This window comes from Panthera leo, chromosome A2 (assembly GCF_018350215.1).
Source record: "Panthera leo isolate Ple1 chromosome A2, P.leo_Ple1_pat1.1, whole genome shotgun sequence".
In the NCBI taxonomy this organism is placed as follows: domain Eukaryota; kingdom Metazoa; phylum Chordata; class Mammalia; order Carnivora; family Felidae; genus Panthera; species Panthera leo.
Window position 1 is genome coordinate 122,680,819 of NC_056680.1, and position 20,796 is coordinate 122,701,614.

The 20,796-nt window shown below is 42.1% G+C and overlaps 1 protein-coding gene across 3 annotated transcripts in view; it reads right to left on the reverse strand.

Moving 5' to 3' along the window:
* RP9 (RP9 pre-mRNA splicing factor) overlaps positions 1 to 19,990 on the reverse strand; it is a 196,191-nt gene extending 176,201 nt beyond the window's left edge. The window contains exons 1-6 of one of the 3 annotated variants that reach the window (XR_006197697.1): positions 19,792 to 19,990; positions 7,642 to 7,672; positions 6,456 to 6,585; positions 4,055 to 4,146; positions 2,118 to 2,179; positions 1,044 to 1,409 (exon numbers count right to left, since the gene is read on the reverse strand). Coding sequence is in view for 2 of the 3 variants with exons in the window: in XM_042921730.1 (XP_042777664.1) it covers positions 1,211 to 1,409; positions 2,118 to 2,179; positions 4,055 to 4,146; positions 6,456 to 6,585; positions 7,642 to 7,672; positions 19,792 to 19,943 (666 nt within the window). In the remaining variant the exon portion in view is untranslated. Of the gene's footprint in view, positions 1 to 765; positions 1,410 to 2,117; positions 2,180 to 4,054; positions 4,147 to 6,455; positions 6,586 to 7,641; positions 7,673 to 18,932; positions 19,113 to 19,791 lie in introns of those variants that run through there. The other 2 variants (XM_042921730.1, XM_042921745.1) reach the window with 2 other exon arrangements.
* Positions 19,991 to 20,796: the final 806 nt, after the last annotated feature.

The window sequence follows — 20,796 nt, forward strand, 5'->3', positions numbered from 1 at the left end:
CAACCTCCAGGGAAAGACTCAGAAATGGGAGAAGAGTTACTGGGGCCCTGAAAACCGCAACAGCCCCTGCTGAAGAGGGAGGGATGCCTGTGAGCAAGCTCTATCTCCATATGGCTCAGTAAAAAACAAGATTTACTCTCCCTTGGCTGCAGGCACCACCATGATGGGCTGAGCTGCTTTTGCTATGGCACAAAGATAGAGGAGCACAGATAGGTTGTGCTTAACCAACAGGAAGATGAAGGAAGTGTGGGATGTATTTTGGGATATGAGTAGCTGACCCCATATAAGAATTCCCCTATATTCTTAAAAATTTTCTGATTCAATGACTCTGGGAAAAATCTTGGGACTCAGTAAGATTTAAACACGTGAAATACAATGTAGCCATGCAAGATTTTTCATTGCTGTTACAAGGAATCCTTCCTCATCAATTAACAAACCATCTCCGATGATTATACACACACCTTTTGGTGCAGCAATGCCAAAAGAGATTAAACAGATTAAAATAATCTGTTTTATACTTTAACAAAAAACCAATGTGCAGATGAGTGTGTATGTCATTTGTGTAAAAAAAAAATGCCCTATATTTGTGATATATAAAATACTTCTGGAAGACTAAACAAGCACCTTGTAAAACTGTACCCTTTGGGGAAGGGAAATGGGTAGCTGGGGGAGAAAAGAAGGAAGAATTTCCATGATTAAAAACCTTATGTACCTTTTAAACTTGGAGCACATGCATGCATTATTAAGAAATAAAAAGTTACTACATTTAAAAAATAAATAATGAGCTTTTATTACCCTCGACAACAGAGAAAAGCCACGCTGGAGTCTCTGGGAATTCTGGGAACATTCCCAGGGGGAGGGGGAAGGCTGCAGCAGCACCTGGAGCTTCCTCAGAGACTCATTCTCTCAGTCTAACCCCCCTGGCAGAGGCAGCTGGAAGGAATCACAAACTGCAGGGATCAGTGGGAGGAAGACAATGAACACGCTTTCCTGCCTGAAATCAGCCGCTGTCCAGAGCCAGCACCAGGGAAGACACAACTCACCCTCCGGGGGTCACGTCTTCGCTGGAAGGCAGGTGGGAATTCACACGCGTGACACCGAATGCCCTGCTCTCTTGGGGTCTCCAAGTCCTCCCCGATTCCACACCCTCTGGTCTGGGGCCACGGTGTCTGATTTTTGAGAGGAGAACATGGAATAGGTCAAGTCCTTGTCAGTCCGAGTCTGAACTCTCATTCGACTTGGAAGACTTATGCTTTCGTTTTTTCTTCTTCTTCTTTTCTTTTTTCCTTTTCTTATGTTTTTCTTTCTTCTTCTTTTTCTTGTGTTTCTCTTTACATTCTGAGGAGCTGGAGCTGCTCCCATCTTCATCGGAGGTGGAATCCTCCAGTAACTGTTTTAACTGCTGTATCCTAAACAGAAGTTTGACCAAAGAACCATATTTAAAAAAAATTGTAGATAAAAATGATGTGAGAGCAGCAGTGAGGGTAAAAAATGTCATGAATTAACCACCTTGTGAAAGACGGTACTTATTTGTGCATGTCTTCCCCATTCTTGTCCACGTCCATGCCTGTTTGACAGGACTGTAACCAGTATATGAGCCATTCTGTGTTCTTTTCATTGTCCTAAATATTTCTGCATGTTTCTCGAGTCCTTACCACAGAACTTCTAACAGATGCCTACTTTCCTTACTCACCGCCCCCAACTGCTCAAGTAATCTACCTCCTCAAAACAATTATTACTCGGCGTCACCAGTTTTGGGAAAAACAAACTCTCCCGTTTCTTCACCCTACCTTTGTTCATGTCTAAGGATCATTTTTCACAATAGCTCAGACCCTTAAAGACACTGGAGAAGATAAACTAAGCTATGGTTGGTTGCCAACATCAACTATCAGTGGTATGAGCAGGCTGGGCCAGGCCCACTGCTTTAAGCCAACCCAGGTAGAACAAGGCTGGCCTGCTCATCCCCCACACACTGGCCTTTCCAGTGATTTCTCCTGCCTTCCACATATATCACAACTATATTAAAGTACCATATTTACCAAACCACTCATCTAATACCAAAATGGGTGTTTCCAACTTTATGTAAGAGGGTATTGTTATCACCAGGACCACCTCACCTTATGTCCTTTTCATGTCTTTTATTCTCTCGTATGATATCATACATAGGATCTTCATGTGCCTTGAGGATTAGAGAAGGGTAAGGTTGGATTAGGGCTTTGTGGACTGTTAAAGTAAAATTAAATTCATATTTCACTGAAACCAGTTCTTTTTTTCCTGTTTGGTGTAATTTTATATTTAAAATTTTCTAATCCTTCTTAAGGGTCACCATCACTTCAAACTTGTGGACGTTACAAAAAGATTTTTCAATTATACAAATCCAATTTGATAAAATATAATCTGAATAGCCTTTTTAAGGATATAAACCATGGAAGATTCATTATTAAATATTACTCAAGGTTAGAAGTATTGAGGTAATTCTATGAGGACAGATGATCAAGAGATACTAAAATAAGTTGGAAAACGATACGTAAGAATGATTCATTTATAGGTGCACAAAAACATATGTATATGCCCAAAAAGAACTGTAGAAGTATACTTATCAAGCTACTTAATGCATATTCTCTCTGTAGAGATGCAATATTGCTTTTGAAAAATCAATTGTGAAAAGCCCTAATGTAAAATGTCAATTTAGTTAAAGCAAATGTATTCTTGTAACATTTGTGTAATTAAAAAGTACTTGCTTAGAATATGACTACACATAGACTGAACTTTGTGGTATGTCAAATATCTTTAAAAATATCTAGTAAAAGTTTTACATATTTAAGATAAAAAAGCAGCTAAAAATGTCTATATTTGTACCATCCAGAGATATCCACTGCTAACATTTTAATGTGGTTGTTCCAGTCATCATTCATAATTTACAAAAAATTATAATCATATTATATATACAACTCTATTCTCTTTTTCACTAAGATTTTATTTTTAAGTAATCTTTACACCCAACGTGGGACTCAAACCTACAACTCTAAGATCAAGAGTTGCACACTCTTCCAACTGAGCCAGCCAGGCACCTCTTTCTCACTTATGTCTTCATGAGCATATTCCTATGATACTACACATATTTCTAAAACATGATTCTTAAAAGCTATATGACTTCTATGTTACAGTACTTATATTGATGTGCTGGCCACTGCAGTTGTTTCCTATTTTTCTTTAGTCTATTTTTCAGTCATATAAATAATTCTAAATAATCCCTTATACATTAATAAAAATTTGTATATATTGATTTTTGTTATACCCTTAGGATCTATCCTTAGAATTTGGGTTTCTGAATTAAAAATAAATGAATTTGTTCATTTTTTGAGAGTTATGACCAATTTATCTGTTATAGTAATTGTAAAAATTGTCATTCTAGGTAGTGTTGATTTATCCAGAATATTTTCTTCAAATTTTTTAAATGAAAGCACAATTTTTAAATGTCTTAAAATCCCTGGCAAATGTTTGTGGACCCTAGTTTGATATATGGAGATAATCCCAATCTATCTGATAACAGCACAGCTGAACTGACTGAAACTGACTGGTTAATTAATCGTTGGAGGTGAGTGTAAAATAAAGTGGGGAAACGACAGATTTATTTTACTGTTATGTAAAGAGGATATATCATTTATAAACACACTTCTACTTTATAATAGAAAGATATTTAATCTTTAGACAAAGACTGGGAAACTAGAATGATGATTTTAGTTATGAAACAAGATTTTTTAAATATAATATGTAAAAGGTGACTGAATATATTAACAGTGTCTTTTGGAAAAAGAAATCAGTGTTCCCAAGGCATAAGCAAATAACGCTTTAACAAAAGCTAAGTTTTTGTTAATGAACTAATCTATCACACAAATTCAGTTTAACAGAGATGTAGTTAACACTACATATTTTGGCCAAAAGCCTCTGGGAATATATTTTATGTTAACCTCCAGTCACTGGTAACTGCCTGAGTCACTTGACATTCCCCATCTCTGGTAAATGTAAATTGAAACTCAAGAGTTTTACTTACTACTCTGAACTGTTCTAACTTTTGGTTGCCTTTGATAAAGAAAGGGCATTCTTTGTCGCCTGTTCGGTGACCATACCGTTTACAACGCCAACCTAAAAGAAAGAAAAGGGATATATTTCTGTAAGATAAAGCAGTTTTACCTAATTAAGATAAAGTATCAGTAGATCATACTAAAGATATTTTTCATTAGATTCCAATTTCCAAAGCTAATGCAATTAGTGGATGAACCATGTAAGATACCAGAAAACTGAGAGAAAACAATTGCTTCCTCAAGGATCCTTTCTTTAATCTTGGGTTTTAGAAATGAGCCAAGTAGGGGCGCCTGGGTGGCTCAGTCGGTTAAGCGTCTGACTTCGGCTCAGGTCATGATCCCACTGCTCATGAGTTTGAGCTCCGAGTCAGGCTCTGTGCTGATAGCTTGGAGTCTGGAGCCTGCTTCAGATTCTGTCTCTGTCTCTCTGCCCCTCCCCTGCTCATGCTCTGTCTCTCTCTCTTAAATATAAAATAAAATGTAAACAAACAAACACAAATGAGCCAAGTAGTTACTAAGCAATCCTGTGCTAAAAGCAAAGTGTGATTTTGTTTTAATAGTGTGTTATGGCTTGAACGGTATTGCTCCCTCCACCCTGTCCCCCCATTATTTTGAATGTTCTAACCGCTTGTACTTCAGAATATGACCTCATTGCGAGATAGGATCTTTAGATCCCTAGGCCTGGGACAGATCCTTCCCTCACAGCCTTCAGAAGGAATCAACACTTCTTACACCTGGATTTCAGACTGATAGCCTCCAGAACTGTGAGACAATAAATTTCTGTTTAAGTCACCTGAGAGCCTCTTCATGAATGAAAGACAAGGATGCAAAAAAAAAAAAAAAAAAAAAAAAAAGACCAATTTGGAAGAAATAAAAACATAATGAGAAGAAAAAATTAATATCCTTAGAGAACATATTGCAACAACAGAATTAAAAAAATCATAGAAGAAAATCACAGCTTTTGGAATTGAAATAAAAATCTTAACTGAAGGACTGGAAGATATGTTGATGAAATAGTCTAGAAAGCAGAAAAAAAAATAGGACAGGAAAGATCAGAAATTAGAAAATCAATCTAGGAAGCTCATCAGGTGAGCTCTAGCCCCACTTTGGGTGAGCCCCACTTTCTCTCCCTCTCTCTTCTGCCCCCTCACTCACTTGCGCCCTCTCTCTCAAAACAAAACAAAATTCTTCTGTAGTAAGAAGTTAACAGATAATGAAGAAACCTGAAAAATCAAAAGGCAGGAATATAATCACATAATTTAGATACATAGAGATAAACTTGAAAATATTTAAATTTTATTTAAGTAATCTACACCCCATGTGGATCTCAAACTCACAACCCTGAGATCAATAGTCACATGCTCCTTTGACTAAGCCAGCCAGGCGCCCCCCCCAAATAATCTTAAAAGAGGTTTACAAGGTTACCTTTAGGGTGAGGTGAATGGGGCAAGAAACTAGGAATTGCTATTTTTTTTTTTTTTTAAAGATATTTGTTGTATTCAAACAGTTTTCTCTATTTTTATTTTTTTAAGTGTTTAAAAAAATTTTTTTTTAATGTTTATTTATTTTTGAAACAGAGAGAGACAGAGCATGAACGGGGGAGGGTCAGAGAGAGAGGGAGACCCAGAATCCGAAGCAGGCTCCAGGCTCTGAGCTGTCAGCACAGAGCCCGACACAGAGCTTGAACTCACGGACCATCATGACCTGAGCTGAAGTTGGACGCTTAACAAACTGAGCCACCCAGGCGCCCCTAGGAACTGCTATTTTTAATTATGTACATGAAGAATCTTTGTACAAGCAAACGTCTTTAAACGGCAGCAGTACCTTTTCTTCAAATACCAAATACCACTTAAGCTGGATGAAGGTGTTGCGGCTCTGGTGGGGTGGGGGCGTGCACACACAGCACTCCTGCTCTGGACCCCCCCCTTGTGGCCGTAGCTCCTCTCAGGTCACATGGATGAAACCTTAACACCACTGATTGGGGGGAGACGGGGGCAAATCACTGAGGCAAGACCCAAAGGGACCTGCCCTCCAATGCATCCCTTGTCCCTTGTGACATTTCTACAACGGAATATCCTTTCTGTTACTTGAATATTACCAAGGAGTGTACTCCAAAGGCAGCTCCGGTCCTGTGGGCAACCACTGCCCTTAGGAGTCAGAAGCCCTGGAGTCAAAGCCATGCTCTGCCTCTTAACTCAGACACTCACTAACATACGCAGCTCGGCTTCCTTAACTATGAAACGGAGATCATGCCTTGGCTAAACAGGGCTCAGTGAGGGGGAAAAAAAAAAAAAGTAAACACGCTTTGTAAGTCGTAACATATAACTTGTGTGTGCTGAGGAGTGTTACCTGAAACTCTCCCATACTCACACTGCATAACTTTGACTTCTTTCCCAAGTGGCATCCAAAGTCCTTTAGTTGGTGCGTGAGCCAGAAATTCCCTGGCATGTTCGTTGCCTGGTACATCTGGTATACAGTCTTCCGGCTTAGTCTCATCTTCCTAAAAAAGGAAACAACATGTACACGACGTGGCAAAAGAGCACTGGAATTCTCTCCTACCTGCTTCAGAACACAGCACTGCTGGCTTTCACATGGGCTGGAAATGCCCACGTCATCCTGTTACCCTCTCCAGTACTAGAAAGAAAGACAAATTATACCCGACAGAAAAACCAGAAATAAACATACCAGAAGAATTATATCATGAAAATGATATAGCTATTCTTAGAGAAATAGTACTAGTTATTGTTCACATAGGAATGCTTTGAGCTCCAAATTCTGACTCTAGATCACAAAAATTAGATTCTAAGATTACAAACTTTTCTGCTAACTTAAAAGCCTTGTGGAATGAGACAAAGTAGAGAATTAAAAAAGATTTCCTGAAATAATAAAAATAACCTGTTAAAATTAAAAAAAATTATTATACCATGGAGATCACTTGTCATGTCTTACAATCTCATACATGCTGTATTTGACATGTGCTCTCATCACCAAATAACTTCAGTACACAATTCAGGTGTTATATTTTTTTACCTTCTGATTTTTTTCAGTTCATGTGAATATTAAATTTATAATGAAAGAAGGTTTTCTAAAAATCTTTTCATTGAAAGGGAGCAAGCAGAAAGTTGCTCTGGCCTCTAACGAGTCCTCTAAGTCTCGCACCAGGGGCTGGACTAGAGGAGCTTCCAGTCTCCTCAGAGACAGTAGTCTCTGATGATGCTCAGGAAAGCAGCAGCGAGTGAGTCAGAGATGGAGCAGAGCGGTGAGAAGATGCAGCCACAGCAGGAGACAGAGAAGGGGACCGATCGCTGAGGAACACGTGGGCCTGCCACCGTTTCTTAGGGAACAGTCACACGGTTGATTACATTGCTACAAAGACACAGGCTGGAGACACAAAGCCCAAAGTGTATGGACTGACTGGCATCTGCAGGGAGAAGCAGGGTTATGAAAAAAGATGTTCCAAACCTTATATAACCGTTTTTCATAACAAGTTACTGAGTCTGAGCACTGAGTCAAATATGTCTGAGAGAATAACCAAAGGTACAAACTTCACACTGACCTTGATAAGCCCAGGAGGAGGTTTTTCATAACTAGAAAGGAAAAGAAAAACTGCCGTCAATCATGTTAACAGGAACACAATACGTTTTAATGAGCAAAAAGCAACTAGAGGTCAAAATGAAAAGAATATCTTTAGTAAAACCTTAAAACTACATTAGATCTAAAGCAGTTAGTAAAATATGCCCAGCAGTCAGAGATCTTATATAAGTAAACTGATGCTACACCACATCCTGCAGAGATCTAGAACTAAAATTCACTGAAATGGTAACTAACTTGGTGTCTGAGCACAATGAATTTATTTTCGAAGAAGTGAAAGCAAGAGATTGCAGGCGAAATGTGTGGGAAGACCCAAGAGCTAATCATGCTTCCAGACTGTCACGGTTGTCAGGTTATTTACCTACCATAACTTCCACTTACTCAGCATGGAGGCTCATGTGGGGAAGGCTGAGGAATCTCTTCTAACCTGGATGGAGGCAGTGCAGGGGGGCAGGAACAAAACTGGAGGGAAGGGCCTGTTGCAGGGGATGGAGGCGATGGTGATCTGTCCTAGAGGCTTCCTTTCCCATATCCCTGCAGCTCTCAGTTCAAATCCTGCCCACTCACCCTGCCTGCAGAGTGAGCCATCCATTCCTCAGTTCCGACAGCCCGCTGTGCCCATACTGACCTCACTGGACTCGGGGTGTAGGACCCCTGCATGGTGCCTGGACGACATGCTTTACTGAATGCTGCTAGAGCAAGCAGATGTATGATGTGTGGGAATGTACGTTCCCTTGGAGCTCACAGACTCCCAAGGGTCCTAAGGGTACATACGCATCATGTCTATGCCCCCAATTCATTTTCACTTCCTATCACTCTGCCAAAGTGCCCCAAAAGGGTTCTGGATTCCAAATCTGGAAAATCAGCACCAAATGCTTGTGTTCATTTAAACAATTATTTTTTAGATTGAGATACAATTGGCATATAATATTATTATTTTTAGGTATAATCACGTTGATTTTTAAGTACTGTCACACAACTGGCTATCAAACACACTGGACACACCCCCTTCCCTCTACAAAAAAGCAGCAACTGGAAAATCATGTGGGACAACTGAACATCTTAGGTCTTGTCAATGACTCTATAAATAATATTTTGAGAGGGCATCTGGGCAATAGGCTGTTTAAAGTTGTGATTTGAGAGGCGTCTGAGTGGCTTAGTCAGTTGAGTGTCTGACTCTTGATTTTAGCTCAGGTCATGATCCCTGGGCAGTGGTATCAAGCCCCATGTTGAGCTCTGCACTGAGCATGGAGCCTGCTTAAGAGTCTCTCTCTCCCTCTGCCCTCTCCCCGCAGCTTATGCAATCAATCAATCAATCAAAATTGTGTTTTGACCCTAAAAGTTTGGAAATGTGGGAGTCCCAAACTGCTGCACACAGGTAGTGGGTTCAGAGATGATTAATTTTCTGAATTTTGTATAGTGAAAATGTCTTACTTTTAGCACCAGGAAAACATTAATAAATGTTAAAATGGTAAATCATTTATCTAATAGTCAAATAGATATCAACTATCCCAAAAGGAATGTAGGACAATACTGCAAACAGTTTAAGTTAATAAAAAAAATGAGTAGGGTAAAGTATTTGGTGTGCTTTTATGTGTATATATGGTGAAAAGGAGACTATATGTACATACATATAAACACAGATATGCCTTGTTATGAATAGCATACCTCTGGAAGAGTACCTGAGGGAGGGACCTTTAGTTTTCATTACATTTATTTATATGCAAATATATCAACTCAACGTTTTTCATTACAAAAGAAAAATGAAATTAATGGCATTGTCCTTATACCTATGCTGGCATAAACCAAGGAAAAATTAGCCTCTGAAGGAAAATACAAAGGTAATTTGCGATATGAAAGAAAAAAGGGCCAAAAATATGCTATTAGCAGCTCCCTTCTGCTATAGAGTTATATAGGCAGCATTTTTGTTTTAAAGTTTTAGTGTTATTTCTGTAATTTTTTCCCACGAATTAAGTCTTGACTCTAGCTCTATTCAACTTGGTATTTTCCTCCTAACAAAAAAGAACGGGTAAAATAGGTGAAACTAAAGTTATCAGGCAATATTGAAGGTTCAAGTTAAAAACTTACTCCTTGCAAAAGTAGCCAGTCAACAATTATGCCAGGCATGGTGCTAAGTATCAGAAGAGAGAACTAAGGGCATAGAAAACTTGCTTTTGCCCAAAATCCCTAGGAAGAATGAGGCACGGTACTCAATCCATGGATTTATTTCCCTTGAGTAAAGAACATCAAACTCATAACTAAATTGTATTATTTTTGTTACTTGATTCTCTGTATAACTGTGCAACTGTCTTGATGGAGAGGTTTGTTTTTGAGTAGAAAACCCCCACATTGCAGGTAGAACATTTTTTAGTTCAAGATCAGTGTGAGTGGCCTTTGGAGGTGTTAAAAAGAAAACCACAGGCCCAAAATGGAGCCAGTTAGGCCAGGTCACCAAACTGGGCCTTAATACAGACTCTAGTTACAGTTTCAACCTCACCCATAAATGTAGTCTTCACCTTCAGCAGTAATTTTCTGATCAGTACCAATAAACTAATCTGTCATATGGGCCCTCCTACCCCCCAAGAGAAAGATGAGGTAATTTGCAGGATAAAACTCCCTGTTCTTCCAACTAAGGCAAAGTGACTTTGCCTGGAACAATTGTTTCTTTTCTTTTGCTAATAACTTCATTCACCACCCTACTTATAGAAATGTTCCGTTTTGTACAACTCTTTGGAGCACCTCTCTACTTGCTAGATGAGATGCTGCTGGATTCATGAATCAATTAATAAAACAAATTAGATTTTCAAATTTACTAGGATGAATTTTTGTTCTTTAATACAGGTAAAAAAAAATTTGGTTTGAATGGACTCATTCTCACTGCTGTGTACTTTGGGACAAGTTATTTAACCCTTCAGAGCTTCCATTTCCTCATGGGTGAATATGTCACAGCACGTGTAAAAGGCACTTTGCAGTGGTGGCTCCTTCTATTGAAAGCAAGTTGCTCTCAGCAGTCTCATGAGGCAGGTCAAGACTAGAGCACTCGCATCACAAAGACCAAGAAACCTTGGAAACCTTGCCATCCCAAGCCAGACTTCACATCTTTGTGTAGATCTGTAGCTTTGTAAGGATTTGCCAGCTGCTTCTAAGTGGAGGTGGGCATCAACCTGACAGTGGACTTCCCAGACAGCATCCCCAGCTGGGTTTACTGCCTTTCTTTTTAAAAATAATTTATTGTCAAGTTAGCTAATATACAATGTAGTCTTGGCTTCAGGAGTAGATTCCCGTGATTTATCACTTACATACAATACCCAGTGCTCATCCCAACAAGTGCCTTCCTCAATGCCCACCTCCCATTCTCCCTGCCCCACCCCAACCTCCCACCCCCATGATCCCTCAGTTCTCTGTATTTAAGAATCTCTTATGGTTTGCTTCCCTCTCTGTAACTTATTTTTCCTTCCTTTCCCCTACGGTCTTCCGTCAAGTTTCTCAAATTCCACATATGAGTGAAAACATGTATCTTTTTCTGATGGACTTATTTCACTTAGCATAACAGCCTTCAGTTCCATCCACGTTGTTACGAATGGCAAGATTTCATTCTTTTTCATTGTCGAGTAGTTTCTAAAGCCATGAGACTCAGAGACTCCTCTTCCATATCTGGCTTCAGGGATCACTGCCTTTTCCCCATGCAGGTGGTACATCAGCATTCAGCCAAGTCTATCGTCATGTCCTGTGAGGCTCATAAAATATGCCTTATTATAGTTATTAAACTATCTTGATAAAATCACATAAGAAAAGGGCAGGCCAGGGACTCTGACCCTCAGTTTTTTCAGTATCAATTCCAACATTTTCCCTCATTGATTCCAACAACTGAACACTAAGCAGTAAGCAGCTGAATTGGGACAATCATCCAGACCTTGTGACATTCGGCATTCTTTCACTGAGTTGCAGCCACTGTTCTGGGCCAGCAGTGTATCTCCTGTATTAATAACTGTTCCTGGGTTAAATAAATTGTGCAAGGGCACACAGCCCAGAGTCCATGTGCTCACCTGTATATGACTATCAGTACATGTTTAGCTGAATCCAGTAATCAGTCTAGCACCATGTTTATCACTGGAAAACAGAAGACTCCAGTAACACTTTAAATTCAGAGCTTCAGTACAATTTGATTTAGGCATAGATATATTGTGAATCCAGTTTTCCCTAAAAATTTCCCCCCACATTGCTTATTTATCCTTATTTGTGGTAAAATTTACATACCATACTTCCCTAGGTTTTGACAACACTCTCCTCCCCAAAGCAAAATACCATGAGGCTGTGGGAGGTAGTAACAAGGACAATGACCTCACACTCTCTCTGAGGCAGGGATCGGGTTGAGTGTGTGCAGATATTAAATGTATACGCGCTTGGTTGTTGATGCTAGGAACATCCATGTGGAGGCAGATAATTCTAAGGAGTTTGTGAGGGGAAATGTCAAGCTACAAGGCAACATTTGAGCCACGCCCTGACATATATACCAAGTTAATGGGAAACAGAGCTATAGGGTTTTTAATCATGGATTTTAGTAAGGATAAGCTTTCATCATCTGGTTTGCAGACCAGGAATCACCAGTGGAAAACGTACCCTGCCTGTGCTCAGCTGCATGGACTGAGGAGGCCCTCCTTATTTCTGGCCAGGGGCTGAACTGAGAGAGACCCAGAAGCCTGAGAAAGAGGAAGCAAATTCTGAGGCTGGGTGTCTGTGTACTCAAAGAGCATCTCAAGCTCTTAAAGGGATTTGTACCTCTTCTATAAGGGGTGATACATAAAGATTTTAGCTCAGATCTGTACATTAATGTTGTAAATCTCCAGGGAAGGATTCATTTTAATACTTCAGAACGGCTGCAAAGTATAGAAACACTTAATGATTTAATGTTTTCTTTATTCTGACCCTCTTCTTATGCACCAACTTTAAAGATCCTTCAGAACAGGGGCACCTGGGTGGCTCAGTCAGTTAAGTGTCTGACTTCAGCTCAGGTCATGATCTCATGGTTTGTGAGTTTGAGCCCCGTGTCAGGCTCTGTGCTGACAGCTCAGAGCCTGGAGCCTGCTTTGGATTCTGTGTCTCCCTCTCTCTCTGCCCCTCCCCCACGTGTGCTCGCTTGCTCGCTCTCTCTCAAAAATAAATAAAACATTAAGAAAAAATAAAGATCCTTCAGAACAGGGTGAATATCGGAGGTTACAGGGGTTAGGGAGAATTGACCAAGGGAAAAGTGAAATGCTTTTTCTTTGGCCCTTCTCTTAAGATGTGAAAGAAAACAACTGTGGTGGATGTTATATTATGGCTTATAATAAGACTTGTAATTTCCTATATAAAGGTTATAGGAGCATCTTTTCTTATAATGTTTAGTTTTGTTCCTAGTTCCTGAAATAGGTCCAAAACTATAAAGGTGAAAAGTTTCTTTTGTTAGTCATAACAAGCCCCTTTCAACCAAACTGTTTATGTTAACAGAGGTGACAAAGCTCCTAAAGATGAGGACTGGTTGCCAGGGGAATGGATTCTGTGATTAGAGAATTGGAACTTTCAGCCTTACCTCTAGGGAGACTGAATTAATCACCAATGGCCATTGATTAAGCAATCATGCCTATGTTATGAAGTTTCTATAAAACCCCCCAATAATGGAGTTCAGAGAGCTTCAAGGTTTAACACATGGAGGTGGGGTGTACCTGGAGAGGACATGGAAGCTCCATGCCCCTTTCCATACACCTTACCCTATGTATCTGTTCCATCTAGCTGCTCCTGAGTTATAACCTTTCATGATAAATCAGTAATCGAGTAAAGGCAGTGTATTCCTGAGTGCTAAGAACTGCTCTAGCAAATTAACCAAACCGGAGGAGGGTGTTGGGGGAACCTCCGCTTCACAGCCGATGGGTTAGTAGCAACCTCAACTTGTGAGTGGCATCTAAAGCGTGTGGAAGGGAGCAGTCTTGTGAGACTGAACCCTTAACCTGGGGGTTCTGATGCTGACTCCAGGTAGGCAGTGTCTGAATTAAATTTATAAGACATTTACTTGGTGTCCTCTGAGAATAGGAGAATTTCTTGGTGGTGTTGGAAAACTCCCACACAGACTAGTGCTGTGAGTGTAATATGAATGTATAAAAGGAAAACAGGAATGTTTTTTCCTTCGCAGCAGATTAAGAATGAGAAATGCCATGAATTGTTATAGTAAGGAAAACCTTCCTTTGACTTCATCTCTGGATGCTTCCAAATAAGATTGGGATGGAGGCTTCTCTGCTCTCATCCTCACCATCATTAATCCAAAGCTTTTCTAAAGGGAGGACTTAGAGGACTCAGAGGAGGACTTAGTCCCTGAAGATTACATGGTAAATGACTGGGTATAAACAGAATTAACTTTTTAGATATGGTATTTCCAGAGCAAATACTTAAAATATTTTCTGGTGGAAAGCTGTGACATGTCATATGCCCAGGCTTCTCTTAGCAAGAATAATGGAAATTTGCCTGAATTAAGCAGGTGATACAGTCCCATCAGCAGCCATTCATTAGAAACATTAATGCTATCTATCCCTTATGGATTGGGACTTAAGGGAGCTTGGAAGGGAGGAGGTAACATTTACATAAATACCCAGTAATCCAACAATATTTTCTTTTGCCATAGGAGGTGTACAAATAACAGATGGCCAAAGTAAAATCCACATTCCTGGAAAATATGTAAATGCTTTGGCATAAGTGGAAAAGGAGTGTGATGAAACTGACTACACATTTTGCAATCTGTTATTAGCAACATTTCCCTTCAATGATTCCAACAGTTGAACGCTACACCAAAAAAGTAGTCTTAAAAAGTCCATTTTACAACTGTTTCTCCAAATTTAAAGGAATGTGGTTGATGTTTTTTTCCCAGGGCTGCACAATTCATTAGTTTATGTAACACATTAAAACAATATTTCTGGGGCACCTGGGTGGCTTGGTGGATTAAGCATCCGACTTTGGCTCAGGTCATGATCTTGTGGTGAGTTCGAGCCCCACGTCAGGCTCTATGCTGACAGCTCAGATCCTGGAGCCTGCTTTGGATTCTGTATCTCCCTCTCTCTGTTCCTCCCCCACTTGCACTCTGTCTTTCTCTCTCAAAAATAAATAAAGATTAAAAAAATTTTTTAAAAATAAAAAAATTTAAAAAACACAATGTTTCTCAAAATCTAAAGTAATATTTCAAAATGACAGATGTAGGGGCATCTGACTAGCTCAGTCAATAAGCATATGACTCTTGATCTTGGGACTGTGAATTTTAGCCCTAAGCTCCACGTTGGGTGTAGATATTACTTAACAAACAAAAAACCAGACCTGGAATAGGAGTGTGTTTGTTGTGTAGGTTGGCTTCTGTGCTGTAACAGTTAAGAAATCTGCACTCTTTATAGTTAATCCTGAGAAAAAAAAAAAAAAAAGTTGGTGGAGGCCCATTATTTTGTACCATCTGTGAAGCCTTGCTATTATATCATTCAGATTGTAATAAGTTTCTCTGAGCAGTGTGAAGGCTAAATTTAGATAAGATAGGAAAAACTTCATCTTCCCAACTGGGTATGGAGAAAGAAATCTTTATTTTGCCAAGTACTTAAAAATAGTCTTGTATTTCTGAGTGCTGGCATAGGATTTCTTTTGGAAGAGTCCTTCATGTAAGCATACTCAATTCCAGGTGTTCCCACAGCTTGTTCCTATGGTGTGGAAGGCAGAAATGAAACTACCATATACCTACAGAATCTCTATTCTGTTATGTCCAGCAGACAACGGACGCTTGAGTAATACAGCTGGAGCATGGGTTAGAGCACAGGGTGGAAGACTCAAATGCCCTTGGGGTCCTGGCAGGTTTGGTGAAAGGGTAAAAAAAGGTAAGGTCAAGTGTAAGAAACTGATTAGAGGAGTGGAAAGGGAACTAAAGAGGGAATACCAGGGGGTAAACGAATTTGAATTCAATTTGTAAAAAAACACTATGGAGCTTCCGATTTAATGTGGCTGGCCAGCCAACTTGCTTGTTTGCCTTCCTTTTCCACACTCTTTTAAAAAAATGACAGTAAAGAAATAAAAAAGGTAAGCAGCCACAAAAAAATCTTGAGAGGAGATACTAGCATTGAACAATTTTGAGACAAAGCTGGGAAGACAATGGAAAGTGGAAGAAAGGGACTGACTTCTTTAGCTGGAAGAAGTTATAAGCTTTGGAAGACAAGGGTTAGGAATATGAACACTGAGTGGTTGAAACCACCAGTGTTCTCGTGCCCCACAGCCAGAAGACTCTGTGTGCCCTCACCCTTGAGAGAGACTGCAGGTGTAGTCCCCTGTGAAACTTAACTGGAGAGGCCCAGATGAGAACACTGGCATAGTTCAGAATGGGAGTGAGGGTGAGCACTAGATGAAAAATGAACTCTGGAATCAAAGTCCCCTCCTTCTCCATTCCAATTCAGGACACTTGCAGGCAGGCATATTTCTGGCACCCAAGCCTGAGAATGAAGGGTTCTTTGGACAAGCTGAACAGGCCTCAGAAACCCTCTACCTCCTGATACGTGGGTGTCTCCCCATGTAAAAGGCAGATCACAGTCTGATATCCCTATGGTGAGACTTACCAGTCAGTAAACCAGCACCTTTGCATTCTCCCTCTCTCTCAACTGCTCCTTTCAAAATAGCTTTATAATGCCTCACTCTTAATGGGGGAGATCCAAGGATCCCTACACATTAGGAAAAAACCTCTAAGTGAAAAAATCACAGGAAAAGGCAAAGAAGACACAGACAAAAGGAGAAGAAAACAAACAAAAATGAGTATCCTCAAAGATGACAGATTTGTTACTGATCAAACAACAGGATGCTATGAAAAATAGAATTCTCAGGATAAGTTCTTTAAAGTTAAAAATTGAAACTTAAAAAAAAAGTGCAATGGTGGAAGGATAGGAAGATAAATCTTATAGGATGAAAAGACAGAAAGTAAGAGTGAAAAGAGGATCACAGAAGTCTTAGAGTAAGAAAAAACAAAATGGTGGTAAGGAAATTAAAACAGAGTTTACGTATGTATATTAAACACCCACAAAGTATCTAGAAAAAAAAATGTGAAATCCAGTGAGAAAAATTTCACATCATGAAACAGCAAAATACTAGAAATAAAGAATTCTTTAAAGCTTGCAAAGGTGGGGGAGGTAGAACAAGTTCCTTATAAAAGAAAGGGAATCAGAGTGGCATCAAATTTCTCAGCAATACTGGGAGCTAGGATGGGGCGCCTGGGTGGCTCAGTCGGTTAAGCGGCCGACTTCAGCTCAGGTCACGATCTTGCGGTCCGTGAGTTCGAGCCCCGCGTCAGGCTCTGGGCTGATGGCTCAGAGCCTGGAGCCTGCTTCCGATTCTGTGTCTCCCTCTCTCTCTGCCCCTCCCCCGTTCATGCTCTGTCTCTCTCTGACTCAAAAATAAATAAAAACGTTAAAAAAAAATTTAAAAAATACTGGGAGCTAGGAAATGGTAGCATACCACCTTTGAAACCAAGTGAAAATTTTTCTAGCCTAGAATTCTATACCTAGCCAAACTACCTATATGTTTGAGGGTAGCGTAAAGACATTTTCAGATATGTAAAGACTCAACAAATTTACCCCTAATGCACTTTTTGTAGGAAGTTATATAATATATTTCAACAAAATGAGCTAAAGAGAGAAAGAGGAAGACATGGGGTCCAGGAATGGGATCCAAGACAGGAGACTGATGAGGGCAGTTGTACACCAGGTCTAGAAAGCAACCAGAGTGTACTGGAGGAAAGTAGAAGGAAGATTTTAGGTTTTAAAAATAAACCTGATAAACCATATCAGATTGTCCGATATATAGGAGCATGGAGAAAAAGTACCTTCAGCTTTTAGAGCCTTTGGAATAAAATTAGCAGGAGAGAATAAGAAATTAAGCAAATGAAAAAAATTGAGGCTCTAATTAACTAGTTAAAAAATACAGTTGTACTAGATAGCTAAAGAAATCACAGAATACCATTTGGCTCAAAAGTAAACAATACTGGGGTGCCTGGGTGGCTTGGTCAGTTAAGCTTCATACTTCAGCTCAGGTCATGATTTCATAGTTCATGATTTAGAGCTCCGTGTCCGGCTCTGTGCTGACAGCTCCGAGCCTGGAGCCTGCTTCGGATTCTGTGTCTCCCTCTCTCTCTCTGCCCCTCCCCTGCTCATGCTCTCACACTCTCAAAAATAAACATAAAAAAATTAAAAAACAAGTGGACAATACTGAATAGTTATAATAATGCTAATACCAACTGAACCAATACTGATTGAACAAAAATTATAATGAAACTATATTGGAAGGATGGACGCAAGAAAGGTAGGGAAAGAGAACTAAACCCTCATTTATGTGACATTAGGTTTATAGGTAATGTCTATTGTTCAATCTAAAAGGGCAGTATAAGCATATCATTGAGAAATTAGTTAAGTCCCAGAAGAAAAAACTAAGTTTCCTTGTTGAAACCTTGGTGCTGGGAATGTGTGGGTGACTACAGAACAGGGATGCAAACCACTATTTCTTGAATTCAGTCTTTTAGTACTATGTGATGTTTAAATTAAAGTATTACTCTAAACATTTTGACTTAAAAGCAAACAAGTCTCTAAACTAGCCAAACCAAATATGGCAATAGTCCAGAAGGTTTAAATCCCTGAAGTGGAAAAATCCAACCAATCTGGGTATCAGATGCCTGGGTTTCTCTTTGGTTTTGCTAGTTTACAGGTCAGTGTATCCTTGATCAGGTTACTTAACTCCTGAACCTGCATTTCCTCATCTGCAAAAGGAGATTATAGTCTCTCCAATGTCTACGGGTGCTTTGTGAGTTACAAAATAAATGTATGGTGTTAACCAGGATCTGGTATCCCACAGTTAAAGACAATGTTTAACTTAGCCCTGCTAAACTCAAGCTTATTCTAGGCAAAGAATTTTGAAAATCTGCGGTGCACAGGACAGGTCCACTGAGGGCAAGAAGAGGCCAGGACTGTACCTGCTAACAATACAAGGCCTGTATCCTGCAACCACTGCCTTACTAAGGTGAAATTCAGCTCAAGGGTCATGATGAAAACAGCTGGCCAGCCTCCAATAATGCAATGCATTTTGTGTCAAAGCTCCCAGGTTAATTACAAAGGATTTGACTCCTTTGAAGACTTTTCTTTACATGATCATCTTAGTACAGGTAACAGAAGTGCCTGAAAGAAAAACGTGTCATTTATTGAATAACTCAGGGAACAGCAAACTTACGTTTGCCTTCTGGAGCTCATTACAGAGTGACAATCACAGAAAAGCACCGAAAGGCCATAAATGCACCTCCCGCCTGATGTTTCCATCTCCTCTACAACCTGCCCTTCTCCCACAGCCATGGGCACTCTCCTCGAACCCGCCGGAGCTGGCCTTGCACGGGGCCTCTTGAAGTCAGGCTGACCAGCAGGAACAGGAGACCCCGGTCCTCATTCTTTCCGCTCAGCTGGAACCGGCCTCTTCGTAGCCCCCACCCTTCATGCTGCTCAAAATCCTCAGGACTAAAGAGAACAAGTCTCCACGCTCTTCCACCTGACAGCCACCTTCGGAATCTTCAGGAACAGTCCGTCACCCCATTCTCCGGCCCTCCCCTCCGGGCCGCACGAACGGTACAGGACGGCTGGTTCTCGTCCCTCCTTCGCAGCAGATGAAGAGAATGCGATTTGACCCGGTCCACCGGGGGCCCTCTGAACCGACACCGTGAAAGGGCACGACCGCAGCGCTCACTGCACTTGGCCGCGCGTTCAGTCCCCAAATCGCGCCCGAGCGCTTACTAAGTGCCGCCGGATCCGCCGCACCCGCCCCGCGGAGCCCCGGCCGCACGCCGACCTCGCGCGGGGAACTAGAGCCCGCGCTTCCCCTGCCGGCCCCGGCCGCTCGGCGCGCGGGGGGAACGGCCCTTCCCTCCCAGCGGAGGCGCCACTGGAAGTCGGGTGGCCGCGCCGCGCGGGGCCGGAACTGGCGGCCGGCTTGGCCGGGGTCCCGCTGCCCGCGCCCGGGTCCCCCGGGGACCCAGCCTCACGCGCCCCCGCGCCACCCCGACCGCACGCCTCGCGGAGGAGCGCGGGCGGCGCGGACTCACAAGGACTCCAGGTGCTTGAGCTGCTGCAGCTGCTGCGCGTCGTGCCGCCGCCGCTTCTGCTCTCGGCGCCGCTGCAGCTCCTGCTCGGCCGACTCCCGCGGCCGCCGCGCGCCTCCGGCTCGCGCGTCGTCACGCCCGGGCCGGGAAGACATCGTGGCCCGCGCGGCTGAGGCGACCCGCGGCGCGCCTGAGGCGCCTGAGGCGGCCGAGGCAGCGAAGACGGCACTTCCTCCGCGCCGCGCCGCGCCCGGGCCGGCCCCGCAGCGCCCCCTCCCGCCGTCCGCCCGGGCAGCGCCCTCAGTCTCCGCCGTGGCCTCCCGGTCCCCGCCTCCCGCCAGGCCCGCCGGCCACCTCCCCGGGCCGCGGCCCAAAGTCGGCGCTCGGAGCTCCGTGAGCCCGCCGCCTGGCCGGCCGGTGCCGGAGTTCGGCGCGCGACCCCTGGCGGTGGCGGCCAGGCGGGCGGAGGAGGCCTGCGGGGCAGCCGGAAAGCCCCGCCCCCGGGACCCTGGGAGCGGGTGCGAAGTGACTTTGTAGTCCCGGGTGGGATTAGACTATGAGCGCTGCTGCTACGTGGTGCTGGGATTCAAACAGCTTTGAAGAAAGCAAGACTCTCCATAGAAATTCTCTAATTTTCCGGAGCATGGTGAAAACATAGCGTACAGTTTATTTAGATAACTTTTGGGTGCTGGACAAAAAAGCTGTATATACTGAGCGCTTTTTATGTTGTGGTTATTGATCTAAGCCCTTAAGAGTTGATTTAATTTTTAAAAGCTTACTCAGTGCTGTTAATTACCCTTATGCATTACCCTTACCTTATTGTGTAGATAAGGAAGTTTAGGGGCGCCTGGGTGGCTCAGTCCTTTACACATCCTACTGTTGATTTCCACTCAGGTCATGGGCTCCTGGTGCCTAAGACTCCCCCAGCCCTCCCCCAGCCCTCCCCCAGCCCTCCCCCAGCCCTCCCCCAGCCCTCCCCCAGCCTACTAGGCTTTGTGCTGACAGCAG